This window comes from Dasypus novemcinctus, chromosome 1 (genome assembly GCF_030445035.2).
Source record: "Dasypus novemcinctus isolate mDasNov1 chromosome 1, mDasNov1.1.hap2, whole genome shotgun sequence".
NCBI classification, from domain to species: domain Eukaryota; kingdom Metazoa; phylum Chordata; class Mammalia; order Cingulata; family Dasypodidae; genus Dasypus; species Dasypus novemcinctus.
Genome location: NC_080673.1, coordinates 90,645,018 through 90,665,883, shown reverse-complemented (window position 1 = coordinate 90,665,883; position 20,866 = coordinate 90,645,018). Strand labels below are relative to the sequence as shown.

The 20,866-nt window shown below is 40.1% G+C and overlaps 1 protein-coding gene across 4 annotated transcripts in view; it reads left to right on the top strand.

Moving 5' to 3' along the window:
- Positions 1-1,531: 1,531 nt before the first annotated feature.
- SEC24B (SEC24 homolog B, COPII coat complex component) overlaps positions 1,532-20,866 on the top strand; it is a 113,741-nt gene continuing 94,406 nt past the window's right edge. Inside the window, exon 1 of one of the 4 annotated variants that reach the window (XM_058294265.2) lies at positions 1,532-1,871. In XM_058294265.2, the coding sequence (XP_058150248.1) occupies positions 1,748-1,871 (124 nt within the window). In that variant the 5' untranslated portion in view covers positions 1,532-1,747. The remainder of the gene's footprint in view (positions 1,872-20,866) is intronic. The other 3 variants (XM_058294283.2, XM_058294274.2, XM_058294270.2) reach the window with 3 other exon arrangements.

Here is a 20,866-nt window from a genome sequence, read left to right as displayed (position 1 = left end):
CTCCTTATTTTTTTTTATACTTATTCTGCCAACTAAAACTGATTGGTAAAAAAAAAATAAAAAAATAAAAAATAAAAAATAAAAATGAGGTGAAGAGGTGCCCAAAGATGTACTTACCAAATCCAATGGATGTGTCATGATGAAGGGAACGAGTGTTGTTGGGGGGGGGAGAGGTGGGGTGGGGGGTGGGGTTGAATGGGACCTCACATATATATTTTTAATGTAATATTATTACAAAGTCAATAAAAAAAATAATAAAAATAAAAATGAAAAAAAAAAAAAAAACTGATTGGTGCTCTCAATGTGCCTCTGTCAATAGCTTTTCCTTCCCTTGTCTTGCGATGTATTGTTTACCATCAGCCATAGGCTGAATAACTAATAACCAATCCTTTTAGAAATTACAGTAACCACCATTTCCCAGAGTAAAAAGAATTAACCAATTCAGCCTAACTTTGCTACTAAAACCACAATACAGGGGGAGGGTGTGGCTCAGTGTTTGAGTGCCTGCCTTGCATGTATGAGGTCCTGAGTTCAATATCTAGTACTTCCTAAAAAAACAACAAAAAACACTTGAAAAGGAAACATTTATAAAAAAGAAAGAAAAAAAAAAAAACCAGTACAACACACTTTACTTTATGCTTTGTAAAATCTTTCAGTAAATTAGATTCCTTACGGCTCCAGAAATATCATCTTGCCAGATGTTATTTTGAATTCAGTGTTTCTGAGCAATTTCATTTCCAGTACAGAATGCTGGTAGCAGAATCAGGATTCCAAGACAGCAAAACGATTTGGGTGATCGTCCAGGGCTTGACAGTTAACACGCTGGGATAGGCCAGGGAGATACAAATATTTCACTAATGTAAAGAAAGCATGGTTAGTTCTGGATGCCACAGCTCCTCTTCTGAACACCAACAAGATAAGCCAATCCTTGCAAAAATCTTGAGGAAGATCGGGTTTGTATTCTAGCTTTCCCCTACTCCATTTTCCTCTTTCCCTTCACTAGATCCTTTAAGTCAGTGACAAAGTTATGAATAGTGCAATTCTTACCGAGGTTCACGTTTGTATATGAAAAGGGAAATGTTTCCTCTTCCTTTGCCCAGAAATTATACACTCCCTAGGAGAGCTTGAATACCGTATTTCCGTTGGAATATTAAAGAAAACAAAATTCAAGATTAGAAAAAACAAACAAAACACTAGCATTCCTCTTCTAGGGAGGGAGGAAAAAGGGGCGTGGGTCAGTCTGGTCTGGCGTTGTCCTGGGATCTGTGTGTCACCCCACAATCCTCGAATCCCCCTCCCAGCACTGTCGCGCCCCCCGCGTCCCCGAGGTCGTACCAGCCTCCGCCCCAGGTGAGAGCAGGCCCCCGGGTACCCTCTCCCACTGGGAACCTTCCTTCCGCCTCAAAGGGACTGCAGTCCCGCCCAAGCCGGAGCAGCGGCCGCGGGGACCCGCAGAGGCGCCGCAGACCCCAGCGCCGCCTCGGGCTAGGCCCGCCGGGCTCCGGGCTGCAGGGGGCGCTGCGGCGGCGCCAGGCCCTCGAGGGCGGGGGGTGACCCGAGGTGGGAGTCGAGCGCGCGGGGCGGGCCGGGATCCCCGCGGCCGAGCGCCGGCGCCCAGCCCCGGTCCCGGGTCACTCCCTCGGTGACGCCAGGCGCGTTCCTTCCTCTTCCTCTCGCCTCTCCGGCCCCGCCTTCCCTTCCTCCGCCTACCTACCGGAGCCGAGCCGCCGCCGCCAGCAGCGCCGTCATGTCGGCCCCCGCCGGGTCCCCTCATCCGGGCGCTGGCCGGATCTTGCCCAAGCTCGGCGGAGCCGCCGCCACGGGAGTCGCCGCGCCCGCGGGCCCCGGCCCAGCGCCGCACCAGCAGAACGGTGAGGCGGGCGGCCGGGGCGGAGCGCGGGGCCTAGCGTCGGCCGGGCGGCCTGCGCGGCCAGACCCGGGTGGGTCGGGCCCGGCGGCGCGGCGGGTCGGGGCGGCCGGCGGGGCGCGGGGCGGAGGCCGCGGGGCCGGCGGGCGCGGGGGAGGGGCGGTGCGGGCCGCGCGCGGGGAGGGGCGCCGGGGCCTGGGGCGCGGGCCCGCCGGGGGCCGCCGGGGCTGGGCGTGTTTACGTAATGGGACCCCGGGCCCGAAACCGCCTAGGCGAGTAGGGGCACGGGAAAAGGCGAGCGGATTTGCGACGTACAACCCCTGGTATGCAGCCGGCGCGCAGGAGGATTGCCCCGAGCGACCCCTTTGCTGAGAGGCGGGGCGGGGAGCCGAGGCCGCCGGGTGCGTGGTCTGGCGAGGCTGGGGTAGCCATCGAGCAGCGTGCGTCGTGCTCTTCCTGCCTTAAGAAAATTGCTTCTATTTTTACGGCCCAGCGAGCACGCTGCCTCGGAGAAAACTTAAGTTAGCGTTCAAGTTTGCAGACAAAAGGGTGTAAATATGCAGCATAAGTGTTAACTGTAACCCTGACCCAATTCGGCCTCAAGATCTGTCATTGCTGCTGCGGCGGCTGCTCAAGCGATTGAAGTTTGCTTGAAAGGTAGCAGGTGTCAAACGGATTTAAACGAATACCTTTAGATCGGGGTGTTTTTCCCAGTTGCAGTTTCATAAAATACAAAAACGTGCCAGAATTGGCCTTGCTTTGAGTCAAGGCCTTCGCACCGAGAGCAGCCAGTGCCACGTGAAAGCCGCTTTTTATGCTAAGGTCGGAGGCTTTTAGTCTGGAGGAGTTCCAGCTGAAAAATGATCGTCTCTAGAATATCCATTCCCTAAGCTTGCGATTTGGAATGTACATGGGTCGGTGCGGACCGGCGGGTGGGAGTCAGTGCAGGGAAGGGTGCTCTCCATAGACTTGATGGTATGTCAGGTGAGAACCCTGGAAAGTAGTTGACCGAATACCTTAGACAAATATGTGCGTACTGTGTACGAGAGTAATACTACGCTAGTACTCTTTAAATGATTGTCTGGATTATTTTTTTTCTAATTGGCTAATGAATATTTACTGGACTTAACATCTAATTTTTACATCTGATATTTTTTTCAAACACGAAGTTTGTCCTTTATCCTGAGAAGCAGTGATTGAATTTTTTTTCGTAAATCAAAGGTGATGGTTTAGCCTTAATATTCTTTGGATCAGCCATACTTGTCAATATTACTTTCAGTAGTCATTGTTTACTATAATGGGTTTTGAATGTGAACAGTGTCTTAGGTGTTGTATCCCTGTTTGTGTTCTTGTAACTTTAATATAAATTCTTGGTTTGGTTTGGTTTGCTTTTAAAACAGTGTTGTGTGTGAAGGAACCAGAACACTCTAATTTAGGAAGAGATCCCAAGTCTTTTATTCCACTCTAAAACACATGTTAACAGTGATTCAAGGATTGTGTCTTTTCTTGATTTTCCGAGTTTAAATTGTCTTAGTGAACAGTTTATAAAATGGCGAATATCTATCTTGGCCTTATAAATTTTGTGAATGTTCAAGGAACGCCAGAATATTTACTTCGCCAATTGCATAATGAGAACATTAAATCTTTAGGAAAAAATCAAGTGAAACATTTCTAAGCCAAATATAGATGATGCTTGATTTCTCCTGTTTGCAATCATTACTTTCTTTTAAAGTTGCAGTAATGAATTCATTTCAGCAACATTTGCTGCATGCTTTTGAGTTGGGTAATCATGTGGTGGATAAGATAGAATCCCGGCCTTTCTTCTAACCTGATCTGTATTTTGTTGACATTTAAATTGGTTCTGGCCTTGAGATTTAGCAAGTAGGGGTGGGGGAGGAAAGCTATCTTTAAGCAGAGGTTACTGCATGAGCACAAGTCTGGAAATATAAAATTGTAAGGCATGCTTAGGAACTGTAAGGCATGTTTAGAAACCCAGAAAGCTGGGTAGGAAAGCCAAGGCATTGAAGTGGAAAGGAAGAATGAAAAGGGGCCAGGTCTCAGACAGGCCTTAAATGTTACCTTAAGAAATTTGGAAATAAAGAACTAGGGACAGTTTTGTTGTTTTTGTGGAGGTGAGTGGTTTAAGTAGAGAAACAAGAAGATCAAGTTTCTGTCTTTGTTTCATTTGCTAATTTTTAGGGGAAAAAAACCTAATGTTTACTAAATGGTATTGCCATTTGGTAGATAAAGATTAAGCAGTGATTTGGTTTCTGGTTTATTCTTCAGTTCTACATAAGCTAGTTTGCCTTTTAATATATCTCTCTGGAATACCAGACTTGGAAAAAAAGAAATAGGTCAGTAACTATGGGTATGAAACATCACAGATGACAGAATTGTAAAACTGGAATGGTACCTTAGAGAACACTTAGTTCCTTGGTTACTAAAGTTTTTTAAAAACAAATTTGTTATTCCAAAAGAAATGTGTGTAGAGCCCTACTAGATAAATTAGAAAAAAGTGAAGTGGTTAAAATAGAGGTGGAGGCCCAGTTGTTTTTGGAACAGTAAAGTCTGAAAATCACCGAGTCTAATTGCCTAATTTTACAGATGAAATCAGTAAAATAAAGGCTAAATGGCTTGTTTTTTCACCAGTTCCAATGTAAGCTTCATGAGGGTTGTGCTTTGTTTCTTGTTCACTTGTTCACTGTTGTATATTCAGGGTACAGAACAAGACCTGGCAAACTGTTAGTATTCTTGAAGAATTTGTTAAATGAAGTTGAATTCAGTCCTCCTAATTCCAAGTTCAAAACTCTTTATCTTAGAAGAGTTTAAGAAACTTATTTTTAGAAACTTTGAATGTTTGGGGAGGGAAGGGAAAAGGGGGCAGAAAATTGAGATGTCTTCATTACCTTTACTTGTTTTCTAGCTTTAATTGCTGTCATGCTTTTTCTCACTTATTTGAAAATGACTTCTTTGAGTCTATCATATCTTTCTCTTAACCTTCCTTCCTTAGGGCTGTATTTCTAAACTTCAGTTTTTCATTGAGCAGCAGATGGAACTTTTAAATTTATTTGTGTTTGCATGTGAGGTATTAGTTGAAGATTTTTCAGCTTCTGCTCTTACTCTTCCTTTTGCGATTCTTTCCAAAGCTGAGGCCTTAGATACAGAATTGAATGAAATAATATCCTTGAAATGATGGTATAACTCCAAAATTGTTCCCAGTTGACTTGAATTGAAAGGGATCTTTCAGATATTTTGTTTTTTTTTTTATGAATTTTTATTTACAAACTCTCTAAACTCACCAAGAAAACCTCTCCCTTCCTTCTTCCCCATAGCCCTGGTAACCAACCTTTAATCTATCTCTATAAATTTGCTATTTCTTAATATATCATATAAGTGACATAATACAATATTAGTCCTTCTGTGCCTTACTTATTTCACTAAGCGTAATGTTTTCAAGGTTCTTCCATGTTGCAGCATGTCTCAGAACTTCATTTTTTCATGGCTGAGTAATATTCCATTATGTATATGTATCACATTTTTTAAGCAGTTTTATTGAGATATATTCACATACCATACAATCTATCCCAAGTGTACAATCAATGGCTTTTAGTATAATCACAGTGCTGTGCATTCATCATCACAAAAAATTTTAGAACAATTTCATTACTTCAAAAAGAAAAACTCCACATCCCTTAGCAGGCACCTCTCATTCCCTCTATCCTTCCACAGCCCTACATAACCACTCATCTAATTCCATCTATATAAATTGATTTATATTTATATTTTATATAAATGGAATCATATACTATGTAATACTTTGTGTCTGGTTTCTTTCACTTAGCATAAGTTTTTTTTATTTTGTGTGATATTAACAACTTTTAACATTAACTTACATTTGTTCAGTTTCAAAGAAAAGCGGTCTTATATATACATTTTTATCCATATTCATATTTCGCATGAGGTTTTATTATGCTATACAGTCCCATGTTACTTTTTTAGCTTTCTTTCTAGTAATATGCGTGACCTAAGACATTCCCTTTAAACTACTGTCATACGCATATAACACTGCTGGTTACAAACACTGTGTTTTGGTTTCACTTTTTCTATTCATTTCCAAAGATTAACAAACAGCCTTTTTACCAGTTCTGCACAGGTTGACTCTCAGTTTTCCATTCTCTAACCTCATTCTATTTTCTGGTGACCCATATTCTACTTATTAATTCCATGCGTTTGCACAATATATTTAGTTCAGAATAGTGCTGTCATACAGTATTTGTCCTTTTGTGTCTGGCTTGCTTCACTCAACATTATGTCCTCCAAGTTCATCCATGTTGTCATATGCTTCATGACTTCATTTCTTCTTACAGCTGCATAATATTCCATCATGTATATATAGCACAGTTTATCCATTTATCAGTTGATGGATACCTGAGTTGTTTCCATCTTTTGGCAAGTATGATATCACTATGAACATCCATGTGCAGATGTCTCTTAATGTCACTGCTCTCAGTTCTTCTGGGTATATATCTAGAGTGGTATTGCCAGGTTACATGGCAAATCTATATTTTGATGAAGTCCAGTTTATCTATTTTTCTTTTGTTGCTTCTGTTTTTGGCGTCATATTTAAGAATCCATTGCTGAATCCCAGGTCATGATGCTTTGCTCCTATGTTATCTTCTAAGAGTTTTATATTAAGGTCTTTGATCCATTTTGAGTTAATTTTTATATATGGTGTGAGGTATGGGTCCAACTTCATTCTTTTGCATGTGAGTATACATGTTTCCTAGCACTATTTGTTAGAGATTGTTCTTTCCCCACTGCATACACTTGGCACCCTTGTCAAAAAACCATTTGGCCCTAGATATGTAGGTCTACTTATGGATTTTCAGTTCTATTCTTTTGGTCTATTTGTCTATCCCTGTGTCATTACCACACTGCTTTTATTACTATAACTTTGTAGTACATTTTTTAATTGGGAAGAGTGAATTCTCCAGAAAGACTTTTTGATAGGCACCCAGATTTAACAATAAATTACTGCTTTTTAACTTTACTGCTAGGAAGCAAATGGTGTTTATTTTCAAATGAAAATGTGTTTCCTTCTCTATGCATTTTCCAAGGCTGGTACTATTGGCAGTTTTATCATTTTATTGTGCAAAAATGCAAGAAAGGTGAAGTAGTAAAGGGAATTATTGGAGGTCATTATGGAATATATAAATATACAATTCACTCAGCAGTACTTTCTGGTCAGTTTATGAACCCTTTCAACATTGAGAGCACGTGCAAAATTTAAAATGATATCTCATTGTGTCTGAAGTGGGTCCCTTTTGATCAGAATAGCATCTGGAGGGCATGGATTTGGCTCAACTTTTAGAGTGTCCGCCTACCACATGGAAAGTCCAGGGTTCAAACCCAGGGCCTCCTGACCCATGTGGTGAGCTGGCCCACGTACAGTGCTGATGTGTGCAAGGAGTGCTGTGCCACACAGGGGTGTCCCCCGTGTAGGGGAGCCCCACGCACAAGAAGAGCACCCCTCAAGGAGAGCCACCCCACACGAGAAAAGTGTAACGTGCCCAGGAGTGGCGCCACATACACGGGAGAACTGATGCAGCAAGATGATGCAACAACAAAAAAGAGATACAGATTCCTGGTGTCGCTGACAAGAATGCAAGCAGACACAGAAGAACACACAGCAAATGGACACAGAGAGCAGACAACTGGGGGGAGGAAGGGGGAGAAATTTTTTAAAAATTAAAGAGAAATTTTTAAAAAAAGAATAGCATCTGGGTCTCAGATTTCTAGTCTTCATTTATAGCTACCTGGAAGCATCAGATCCTCTCATGAAAATATTGCCATGATGATACTGTAACTATCTGGATACATCAATTCCTTCTAAGTTAACTGATACACTTATTTCAAGGATCTTAAAGATGTATTCACTCCATATATCAACAAACACCTTTTGTCTGGGTTTAATTTTTATTTTTTTATTGCTATATGTATTTCTTTAGATATTTGCAGTATTTTTTTCTGTCCCCTCTCCCATCTCCCTTACCTCAGGTTTCTGAGAGCACATCTGTAATAATTTTTGTAAACCACATAAATTGCCACCAGTCGTAGTATTTCAGCTAACCAGCTTCCTAATTCATCTGTAAACCTTGAAGTATTTGATGCTAAAGGCATTGAAATAGAACAGATTTGTACTAGTCTTCAATGACTTTCCTAGAAATGAGGGCATCTTCACAGTCAGCACTGTTTATTATAGGATTTTGTGTTATTATTCAGCCCTGGGAAAGTCATTATTTCTTATAGACTAAGCACACTCAGAATCATCCAGAAGGTGTGGGCTAGTGAAAAGGATACAGATTTTGATATAAATTATAAACATCTCTGATGTTCAGCGGATAATAATACCTTTCTTATAGGGTTGTTGAAGGATTACATTAAATGGTCTAATATTTTGAAAGTACTTTGCCCTACTAGATGCTTAGCAAGTGATATCCCCGTTCATTCCATTGCCTTCAGGCCACTAAGTTCTGGGATGTGAGATACCATTGGTTTTCTTCCTGTGGCAATATATAGTAGGCACTCCATTGAGTAAGGAACTAGGCTTTGCATTCATTATTACTTTTAAAGACAGGCCACTGAACTGAATTTGTGTGGTCTGTCGCATTGCATTTAAGGTTCAATCACTATTTTCATCTTACTAATATTTTTTTGTAAACTGCCCAGCTCCCCCACAAATCCGTTCTTGGAAGATTTCCTCTAATATACTATCTACCTCAGTTTGCCAGAAGTGGGGTTTAGTTGGTTTCAAGTTTTCTAGAATTGTGTGCAGAAAGCCATTATTTGTAAAAGGAACTAAAGAGAAACAAGGGAATGCAGGGAGAGGGGTAGTAAAGGAGGCCTACTTCTTAGTAGTTCGGTAATGAATGAATTACGTGTTTAGAGCTGATTCTGCCTCTTCCCGTTAGTATGAATTTATCTTAGTAGAGTAGAGGAGCTTGTACTTTTGCTGACCTTGATATTCTTGTTAAGATAAGACTTTCAATCTGACTTTTAAAAAAATCTTGAAATTCAATTTAGGAAAAAAACTAAAAGAATATTCTTGATATTAAATATGTGTCTCTTGCGGCGGACTTGGCTCAGTGGTTAGGGCATCCGCCTACCACATGGGACGTCCGCGGTTCAAACCCCGGGCCTCCTTGACCGGCGTGGAGCTGGTCCATGTGCAGTGCTGATGCACGCAAGGAGTGCCGTGCCACGCAGGGATGTCCCCACATAGGGGAGTCCCATGCGCAAGGAGTGCGCCCCTTAAGGAGAGCCGCCCAGCACAAAGAAAGTGCAGCCTGCCCAGGAATGGCACCGCATGCACGTAACAAGATGACGCAACAAAAAGAAACACAGATTCCTGTGCTGCTGATAACAACAGAAGCGGACAAATAAGACGCAGTGAATAGACACAGAGAACAGACAACTGGGGTGGGGGCGGGGAAGGGGAGAAAAATAAATAAATCTTTTTTTAAAAAAGTGTCTCTTGTCATTGGGGAAATGTTCATGCTCTCCTATGATAGAATTAGAGACATATTACTATTTTTTGCTCTCTCTCTCAGTTGCTTTTTCTTTCTCAACCATCATTGTGTCGTAGTGGAAATTGACTCTGATAACCTTGTTCGAGTGTATTGTTTTATTTTTGTGTTTTGCTGTATTTTTTATTACTTATTTGTCATTCTTGAATATTTATACTGTGATTAGTAACCTGTTTTTGTTTTTCCCCTGGGAAATGGCTATATAATTTTGATATAGTTCTATTTTGATGGTTTCTTTTCCTTGAGGTTCTCCTTTACATTGTGGGCCCACAATGTTTGCACCAATTAGCAGTCCTTTGTATTTCTCTACTTTATTTCACATCTCCGTTTTCCTCATGCCTCAGCATCCTCTCTCCCTTTTTCCCTTCCCACTAATGACCTTACTTCTAAAGAAATTAAATTCAGTCTGAAGAGACTGTACTAATGATATTAGTCTTATTGTCCTTGCCCTATCTGAGATGAATCCAGATTATTTGGGTACAGAATTCCATTCCCTTTCTCTTAAGATCTTTGTCCCTCCACTTATTTCCTACACCATCTATTTTTTTTTTTTTTTAAAGATTTATTTATTTATTTAATTTCCCCCCCTCCCCTGGTTGTCTGTTCTTGGTGTCTATTTGCTGTGTCTTGTTTCTTTGTCCGCTTCTGTTGTCGTCAGCGGCACGGGAAGTGTGGGCGGCGCCATTCCTGGGCAGGCTGCTCTTTCTTTTCACGCTGGGCGGCTCTCCTCACGGGCGCACTCCTTGCGCGTGGGGCTCCCCCACGCGGGGGACACCCTTGCGTGGCAAGGCACTCCTTGCGCGCATCAGCACTGTGCATGGCCAGCTCCACACGGGTCAAGGAGGCCCGGGGTTTGAACCGCGGACCTCCCATATGGTAGACGGACGCCCTAACCACTGGGCCAAAGTCCGTTTTCCTCCTACACCATCTATTTTGAACTTGAATACACAAACCTTATTTTATGTAATAGATATGTAATCCCAACAGTTGTGTATAAATTTAATTCAGAATTCCTAGCATGTATTCTGTTTACCTCCTATTTGTGTAGTGACAGGTACTCTGGGGGGTGCAACCATGAATGCCTCTGTTATCTAGGAGTTTTCTGTGCATAAGTAAAGGAGAAAAGGAATGTAGGTGGGAAGCGGGTGTGGCTTAAGCAGTTGGGCGCCCACCTACCATATGGGAGGTCCTAGGTTTGTTTCCCCGTTCCTCCTAAAGAAGACAAGCAAGACAGTGAGTTGACACATTGGGCTTGCAAGTGAGCAGATGCAACGAGATGACACAATGAGAAGACTCAATGAGGAAACACAATGAGAGACACAACAAGCATGGATTGGAGGTGGCTCAAGTGATTGGGCATCTCCCTCCACATGGGAGGTCCTGGATTCCATTCCTGGTGCCTCCTAAAAAGAAGACAAGCAGACAGCGAGTGCAAACAATGGGAGGTGGCATCGGGGAGAGAAATGAATAAATAAATAAATCTTTAAAAATAAAAAAAGACTGTAGGCACTGAATACACCTTTCTTTGATAAGTCCTGTGAGAATGGTATTAAGAATTCTTGTTTTAGTCATCCAAAGGGGTGCTGATGCAAATTACCAGAAATCTGTTGGTTTTTATAAAGGGTATTTATTTGGGGTAAAAGCTTACAGTTACAAGGCCCTAAAGAGTTCAGCTCACCAAAATCAGTTGCCAGGTGTTGAAGAAAGATGCTTGCCGGTCTCTGCAGGAGTTCAGCCTTCCTCTCTCTCTGTTACAGATGGCATGGGGTTTGATTTTTCCCAGCTTCCTCAGCTCAGCTGCTCTGTTCTCTTCAGCTGCAAGCTATCAGGCAAATGGCTTATTTCTCTTTCCAGGCCAGAGGATCAAAGTTCTCTCCTGTGTCATGACAATGTTCTTTCCTCTGGCATCTATGAAGCTCTTTCTCTTTTCTTGTGTACCTTCTTCTGTGTCTTCTTGAATGAGTGCCCCTTTATATCAGCCCTCCAAGAGGGCAGGGACTCAACCCTGCATGCCCTAATGATGTGGTCAAATCCAAGTCCTACTCTTAACATAATCTAATCAAAATCATCTCAACTGAATTTAATACAATCAAAGGGTATCACGCCCAGAGGAACAGACCTGTTTACAGATATAATATCTTTTTGGAATTCACAAATAATCTCAAATTGCCACAATTCTGAAGAGCGTAAGATTCTTTTTTGGTTGAAGTAGAAAGGGACATGGTGTCTAGCTTGTTGTGGTGGGCGCAGCATCTGCTCATCTTCTTTAGGAGACACCAGGACCAGACACAGACCTCCCATGTGGTAGGCAGGTACCCAACTGGTTGAGGCACATCCACTTCCCAGATTTAAATTGTTTTAAGCCGCTAAGTTTGTGGTTACCAGAGCTTTAACCCAGTGAAACTGATTTTTTTCTGGAATTTTTATGTGGATTGCATTGAATTTGTAGATTGCTTTAGGTATTACTGATATCTTTTTATTTTAGATTTATTTATTTTATTTATTTCTCTCCCCTTCCCACCTCCTGCCCCAGTTGTCTGTTCTCTGTGTCTATTTGCTGTGTGTTTTTCTTTGTCCGCTTCTGTTGTTGTCAGCGGCACAGGAATCTGTGTTTCTTTTTGTTGCATCATCTTGTTGTGTTAGCTCTCCGTGTGTGTGGTGCCATTCCTGGGCAGGCTGCACTTTCTTTCGCACTGGGCAGCTCTCCTTTTGGGGTACACTCCTTGCACATGGGGCTCCCCTAAGCAGGGACACCCCTGCGTGGCAGGGCACTCCTTGCGCACATCAGCGCTGCGCATGGGCCAGCTCCACATGGGTCAAGGAGGCCCGGGGTTTGAACTGCGGGCCTTCCATGTGGTAAACGGACGCCCTAACCACTGGGCCAAGTCCATGTCCTTATTACTGATATCTTAACATAGTATGTTTCCTGATCCATTAACACAGGATATCTTTGCATTATTTATACTGTCTTCACTTTCTTTCAGAAGAGTTTTGTACTCTTCATTCAGCTCCCACTAATGTTAGTGTCTTAGAGAATCACAATAACTTATCAAAACTAAGAAATTAATATTGGTGAAATACAACAGATTTTATTTTTACTTCACCAGTTTCCCTTCTAGTCTTTTTCTGTTTCGAGATCTAATCCAGGATACCATATTGCATTAGTTGTTTTGTCTTCCTAGTCTCCTCTGATCTGTGATAGTTTTGTAACCTTTTCTTGTTTTAATCACCTTGACATTTGAGAGGTGCTGGGTAGGTATTTCTTTTAGTCTGTTAGGCTACCAAAATGCAGATACCATGAAATGGGTTAGCTTTTACAATGGGAATATATTGGCTTACAAGCTTACAATTTTGAGGCCCATTCACAAATGAGTCCATGCCTTACTGATAGTAGCCTCTTCAGAGGTCCTGTTTACAAGAGGACCTGTTTACAATTGGTCCTATTTACGTGTTTTTTGTAGCGTACATGATTTGGTCCCCAAAAGAAAATGGCTCTGGTTATATTTAATGTAGTCACTAGTCATTTTTCTAAAGCATTGTATCATACAGTCAATTTATTAGGTCATTACCAGCATTTCTTTCCACTGGTATTTTAACAACATTTTATTTTTAAATATTTTAGATTTACACAACAGTTATCACAGTATAGCATTCCCATATTCTCTTTTTTATTTTTTTAAAAGATTTATTTTTTATTTATTATTTCTCTCCCCTCTCCCTCCCGCCGGCCCCCCACCCCCCAATTGTCTGCTCTCTGTGTCCATTCACTGCGTGTTCTTCTGTGACCACTTCTATCCTTAGCAGCAGCACTGGGAATCTGTATTTCTTTTTGTTGCATCATCTTTCATCTTGTCATGTCAGCTCTCCGTGTGTACCGGCGCCATTCTTGGGCAGGCTGCACTTTCTTTCGCGCTGAGTGGCTCTCCTTATGGGGCGCACTCCTTGCATGTGGAGCTCCCCTATGCAGGGGACACCGCTGCATGGCATGGCACTCCTTGTGTGCATCAGCCAGCTGCACACAGGTCAAGGAGGCCCAGGGTTTGAACCATGGACCCCCCGTGTGGGAGGCTGACGCCCTATCCATTGGGCCAAGTCCTGAGACCTCCTATGTGGTAGGCAGGCACCCAATTGGTTGAGCCACATCTGTTTCCCATCAGAACTATAAGCTTTTAACCTAATGCATTCTCATTATAAACGCCAACTCATTGCTGGTATTTTGCTTTGGTCATGTGATATCAGCTTAGTTCTGGTGATACTAACCTTGGACACTTGATTAAGATGGTGTCTGCCAGATTCTTTCACCATAAGGTTCTGTTTTTTCTTTTTCTCACTCTGTTCATTAAAAGCGATTTACTAACTGCAGTCTACATCCAAAAAGAGGGGATTTAAGCTCCGCCTTCTGGAGTGAGGCGTACCAAATAATTTGTGGGCTAAAGTTACCACAGTAAATTTTTTTGCTCACAGATTCTGTGGATCAGGAATTCAGACAGGACACGGTGTGGGTGGCTTATTTATGCTCTATGACATCTAAGGCCTCAGTTGGAAAGATTCAGAAAATAGGAATAACTCAGTGATGAGATCAGAATGATCTGGAAGGCTGATTTACTCATGTATCTTGCTCCTGGGCTGCGATGACTCTTAAGACTAGGACTTTTGACCAGTGTGCCTACATGAAACCGCTCCATGTAATTTGGCTTCCTTAGGGTATGGTAGCAATGGAATAACTGAATTTCTTTCAAACTGCTAAGGGCTCCACCTGCAAGTGTTACATCAAAATAATGCAGAAGCTGAATTATCTATGACCAAACCTTGGAAGCCACACAGCTTGACTTCTGTAATTATTATAGAAGCTGTTATAAGCCTGTTCAAATTAAAGGGTAGGAGACATAGGCTCCGTCCTTTAAACAGCACATATGAAAGAATTTGGGGACCGTATTTTAAACTGTTATAGTTGCTAAGGGAATTATAGGAAATATAGGTGAGTGAAAATGCTAACACTAATAAGATTTCCATAATTTGTTCTACAGACTTGTTTAAAAATAAAAAAAAGATGGTGTACTTAAACTATGTATTTGTAATATTTGCCAGGCTCGGTTTTTGGTATAAGCAGAATAAATAACACTTCAATATTACGTTGATATTCTTTGCTTGCTCTAGATAGCTGTTTCTTTTCACCTAAACCAATCCTTATCTAGTTTATTGCTTCTATTTTTAGTACAGGCTTTTAAAAACATGATTTAAAAGAATTTTTTTTTGAGATGGGAAGAATCCCATTTATTTATTTTACAGTTTTATTGAGATATATTCACAATCTATCCAGCGTGTACAATCACTGGCTTTTATAATCACAGTGTTGTGTATTTATCCTCATAAAAAGTTTTTAGAAAATTTCATTACTCCAAAAAGAGAAAACGCAGTACCCCTTAGCAGTCACCTGTCAATCCCTCTATCCTTCTCCAGCCCTACATAACTACTAATCTAAATCCATCATTACAAATTGATTTATATTTACATTTTATATAAATGGAACCATACAATATGTAGTACTTTGTGTCTGGTCAAAGGGATCTTGATTTATTTATTATCCTTTGATTACTTTTCATTATTTTCACATGCTTTTTCATACATGATATGACATAAGGAATGGTAAACATTAACATATAACTAGGTGATCTTTCCCATATCCCTGAGCCTGAGAAAGTATCTTTATTTTCTTTGATGGACTGGAAAGTAAATAGGCTTCCTCTGGTGGGTAATTCACCTCTGGTAATTTTCAAAAGATAAAATATTCCTGTTATTTTTAGAAGAATATTTCAGTAGCTTGGACATGTTGATGCTTATTTCCCTGTTTTCAGATCATGTGGCATCGATGAGCCAAATCAGTCATTAAGTGGGTAGATACTTAAATAGATTTATCTAACTCTAACTTGGCTCTTTTCTTGATTGATAAATTGTGCCAGTGTGGATTTTTGTGAGACTGTAGTGAAGTGTGCAAATCCATCTTTTTATATATTTAAATATGGAAAAAGAGAATATTTAATATTTTTGTTGTGTTAATGAACATTTCCTGTTAGACTTATTTCTCCATAAGTAAATACATTCTTTCAGTTGAACTATCACCTTGTTATAAAATATTACTTATAGGAAAAGTGAATTATAAAACTTAATAAAAAAATATATTTGAGCTTCAATTCTCTGTATACCCACTGGAATTATAGGAGAACTGTGGATAGTATTTTTCCCTTCCAGCTTCATTGTGTAAAATTTCATTGTGTCTATCATAGAATATGTATTTACATAACAAAAAAATTAAGATTCCACTACATTGTTTCATAGAAACTGAAAACAGAATAAGGAAATATAAGCTTGGTTCATATATCATTTATAGAGAAATATTTTTATACATTATTATGTCAAGGAATACAGTGGCACTTATTTTGTATACTTGTATCAGTGCACTTAAAAAGCTCGTGAATATTCTTTTGTTTTCCTTTCATTTGAGGTGTGACACAGCTACCTTTTTCCTTCTATCAGATAGGAAAACTAGATTCTAGGTTAATTAAAATTTGCCCCAAACCCAAAGAAAAGTAGTTGGAACTAAGACTAGAATTCCATGTTGGGACAATTGGCCACTGTTAGAGAAAAAACAGCGCTCACTTGGACATGGAGACTGACAGACATGATTGCAGGCAGAAAGTTTATTAAGAAGCTCTCCCAACAGAGGGGGTCTGAAGAATAGACTTTAGTCCTCCTGCCAGCATGGCAGGGGTCTGAAGAGAGACTTCAGCCCACCTCTGTCAGAGGCAGTCAGAATTTATACAGTACATCTATAGGCGGGAAAATGTTTAGTCAGTGGGAGGGGGTTGGGGTAAGACCCGAGGGCCAGTAGGTATGGCTAGGGGGTGGTGGGCTAGGGGTAGTGAATTCTAGGGATGTGGGAGGGGTGGGTGGTATCATGTGGCTTCTTTGTCTATTCTTGTAAGGAAATGAACTGTATCTGGACACGTAGGCTCTGGATGAGGGCCTGTTCTGTGTCATAGGAATGCATGTCACTGTTTGTTAACCATTGTAAACCTTGTGATCAGTTAATCATTATACACCTTGCAAGAGAGAAACCTCTACCAGCCACTTTATGGACTGAAAAATAAAGCTGGATCTTAGTGTAGCAAATGCAATAGATCATTGACTGAAAGCATGGACTCGGAGCTGATTGCTTGATTCAAATACCAGCCCTGTTCTTTCCTAAATATGTGACTGTATTTAAATGTCCTAAGTTCTGTACCTCAGTTATTATATATTATACAATGGGTATAATAATGCTATTTATTTCAGAGGGTTCAGAAGAGGATTAAAGAAGTTAATATATGTAAAGCGTTTGGAACAGTGAATGGCACATAGTATTTTTAAAATATTTATATTAGTATTGATAGAATTAATGTTAAGATTGATGTTACCTTTTATGTTTCATAATAAAATAAAGACATTTGGTAATAGAAGATAAATATATAAAAATGGAAGCATGAAAGCATCAAGAAGAAAACATGGGTAAATAATTTTATAATCTTGGAATGGGAAAGGCTCTAGGTATGATTTAAAAAATCTATCAAACATAAATTTTACTACATAATAATCAGATAACTATAGCAAAAAACAGCATGAACGAAGTCAAAAGACAAACAATAGCCTATGGAAAATATTTGTAGCATGTAGTAATAAAATAGGGCTAATTTTCTTAATATATAAGACACTTATAAATCATTAAGGAAAGCACAGCTCTCTAGGAAAAAAGGCAAAATGACTGAGAAAGACATCCAAATGGCTAATAAACATTTGAAAAGATTCAGCATCACAGCTAAGAACTATAGTGCTTCTCACTTATCATATCAGCAAAATTTAAAGTGATGATAATGCTGGCAAGATGAGGCATTCTTAAGCATAATTGATGAGGGGTAGACATTGATAGATCTTTTTGGAGAGCTGTTTGGCAATAATGGTCAAAAGCACACCCTTGGCACCTCCTGTTTCACTTCTAGGAACTTACCCAACGGACTCATCACAGATATATTAATAAATATATTTTTGTAAGTATATTAAAAGTTAGTTCACCCTGAAATATTCATCAGTGGGGGTTTAGTTATATCTCTTCAATGAAGTAGTATATAGTTTTTTAAAGACGAAGGTATATACATATGCGTATGCATATACATATAGAAACACAATGATATCCAGGATGTAATTTTTTAAAAAAGTAAATAGCAGAACTATAGTATAATCCTATTTGTGTTTAAAAAATAAATTTATACAAATGCTTATATATGCATTACATGTATTTATAATACTCAGCAAGAGTGAGTTCTTTCTTCCTAATTCACTTTTTTTTTGTTTTTTTTTAAAGATTTTATTTTATTTACTTATCTCCCTCCTATCCCGCTCCCCCCACCTCGTTGTTTGCACTTGCTGTCTGCTCTCTGTTCATCTTCTTTTTAGGAGGCACTGGGAATTGAACCCAGGACCTGCCAGTTGGGAGGGAGGCACCCAGGCATTTGAGCCACCTCTGCTTCCCCAGTTCACTTTAAAGACCAATTCTTGGGAAACAGATGTGGCTCAAGCAATTGGGCTCCCATCTACCATATAGGAGGTCCAGGGTTCAATTTCCGGGGCCTTCTGGTGAAGGCAACCTGGCCCGTATGCGTAAGCTGACCTAAGCTGAGAGCTGGCCCATGCAGAATGGTGGTCTATGCAGGAGTGCTGATCATGCAGCATGCTGGCCCTTGCAGGAGTACTGTCCTGTGCGGGAGTGCTGGCCAGCATGGAGAGCTGACACAGCAAGATGATGCAACAAAAAGAGACACAAAGGAGAGATAAGAAGAGATACAGCAGACCAGGGAACTGAGGTGGCATAAGAGATTGAGTACCACTATCCCAATCCAGAAGGTCCTGGGATCAGTTCCCGGTGCCACCTAAAGAAAAGACAAACAGACACAGAAGAACACAGGAAATGGACAAAGAGAGCAGACAGTTAGTGTAAAACAATGAGGGGGAGGTGGATAAATAAATAAATAAATCTTTTTTTTTAAACAAGACCAATCCCAATCCCTGAGACACGGTTTTAAAGAGAAAGAATTTGTGGAAGCAAAAACAGTGGCCTAATGTCCAAAAACTGCCTCCTGGAACTGTAGTAAATCTGATAATTTATCATATCCAGGCTCAAGTTACTTCATTAGTAAACATTAAAGGGCTGGATGAAAGGGGGTGAGTCACAAAGTTATTACAATCACAAAACAATCTTCAGAAATCCAAGGCAGCTGGGGACAGTAGGTACAGAGCAGAAGTTAGTTACGAGGTTTTTCTGAGGGATTTCAAAGAGGATGATGGAGTGATTACCATTTCATTAGAAATGGTCATATACAAGAGTAAAATCTCTCTGGAATATTCATCATCATATCAGGTAGAAATAACCACATACAAAGGTAAGATCCATCTAAAATTACCATCACAATAGTAAGTATACACAAGGGTGAGTCTAGTTTTGAAATAATAAACAAAAGTGACGCCAGTTTCAGTCATTTCAGGGATTAACTTTTGACTATTCTATAATACACTGGAAAAATAAGGAAAAAAGCATCTCTATAATAATTTTGTAATCATAATCATTTGTTAATTCTTAACCCTTAGGTTACAATCCCTCCCTTTTGTTACTTCCCCAATCTTGGGGATCTGGACAAGGACTGATCCTTGGACTGCTTCCTGCTGTAAGGGGGCCTTGACCCTGGAGGTTGGAGTTGGAACTGATTGCCATTCCTGAGGAGACTGGCGTTCTAAATTTCAGGGTTTAACCTGCATAGAAGTAATCCGGAGGCTTAAGTTTCTGAAAAATAAACTTAATAAGTAAATTGACCATTATAGGTTTAAATGAAAAGAGTAGAACTGTATTATATTGAGGAAGTAATTTTTATAGATAGGTAGAGCTCAGGGTGTTCCTTAGGCTGGCAATCTGCACTTTATCTGGCTGAAGCCTGCATAAGAGTAACCTCCAGAATGGCCTCCCAACTCTGTTTGAAATCTCTTATCCATTAAAACTTTATTTTGTTCTGTTTCTCCCCTTTTTGTCTAATCCCACATTGTCAGTGAGGCCCATCCCTGGGACTTGTCAAGGCCCACGTTGCCAGGAAAATCTTTGGGACCCATGTCCCATGAAGCCAGGGAAAACTTTATCCCTGGAAGTCTTGTCGTGTCCCACAGGAAAGTAGTGAACTTATTTGTAGGGTTTGTCTTAGAGAAGCAGGCCACATTTGAGGAATAAAATGAGGTCTTCAGGAGGGGACTCTTAGGCATCAATTATAATTAGGTTTAGCTTTGTCATTATAGAAATAAGTTTCGTGTGTGCCAGCCTCAAAACCAAGGGCTCATCTTGCTAGCACATTTCCTTTTATTAGGCAGGGTGTATATATTTCAGAGTTTATCGGTTTACCTTGTGGAGTTCCACAGTTTTCAATAATTTGGAAGCCCTTATTGCTTGAGAGAATAGTAGGAATTTCCCAGTGAAGACTTTTCTTGACAAAATAAGTATCTTCTTTCTGGTCCCCATAGTACTTAAAGTTTTAAAATATCGGTAATATTATGTTTTACCTTGTATACTGATTCATCTTAGTCTATACCTAGGTTATCATATTTACCTTTAATTGATTCATTCTTTGGCTTCTTTAATTGGGGAGGTCTTTTAGAATTAATGCTGTTTCTTCAGCACCTTTAGAGCTGGAGAACTTTAGCTTTGAATCTCGAGTGTCATACAGACACTTAAAAGTTCTAGGGAATTATCAGGTTATACACAAATACTAAAGCATCTCAGGATTTAGAAATAACTAGAGATCAGAGCCCAAGAATAAATGTGACTGCTGCAAGAGCTTACAATCGAGGTGCTAATTCCCTTATCAGTATTTTAAATAACGCTATTCTGGAGATCATTAACTACAGACCATAATAGAATTTTGTTTCATTTTGTTGTTATGCTTTTACCAGGATTATGTTAATTACAGGTAGAACATTACTTATAAACTTGCTTTGCTTCTCTTTTAAAATCCTTTTGTTGAATATGAGCTGACTGTATCCTCTTTTAGGGAAGTATCAGAGCAGAATAGTGTAACTGATAAGAAAATTTTGGTTGTTTCCATAACATATAGCATTCTTCTAAGAATAACTATAACTATAACCAACAAATACCACCATGCAGATCAGTATTAGGATAGAATATCAACAGTGGGAACTTAAGTCTTTAAGAATTTTATACAACCTCTAACTATATAAATAATATATAAGTAACATTTTACTTATGTAGATTTAACCAACCGAGGGTTAGAAAATTCCTTCAATTTACAATACCTTCCAAATACTTCTCATGTTACTCATAATATAT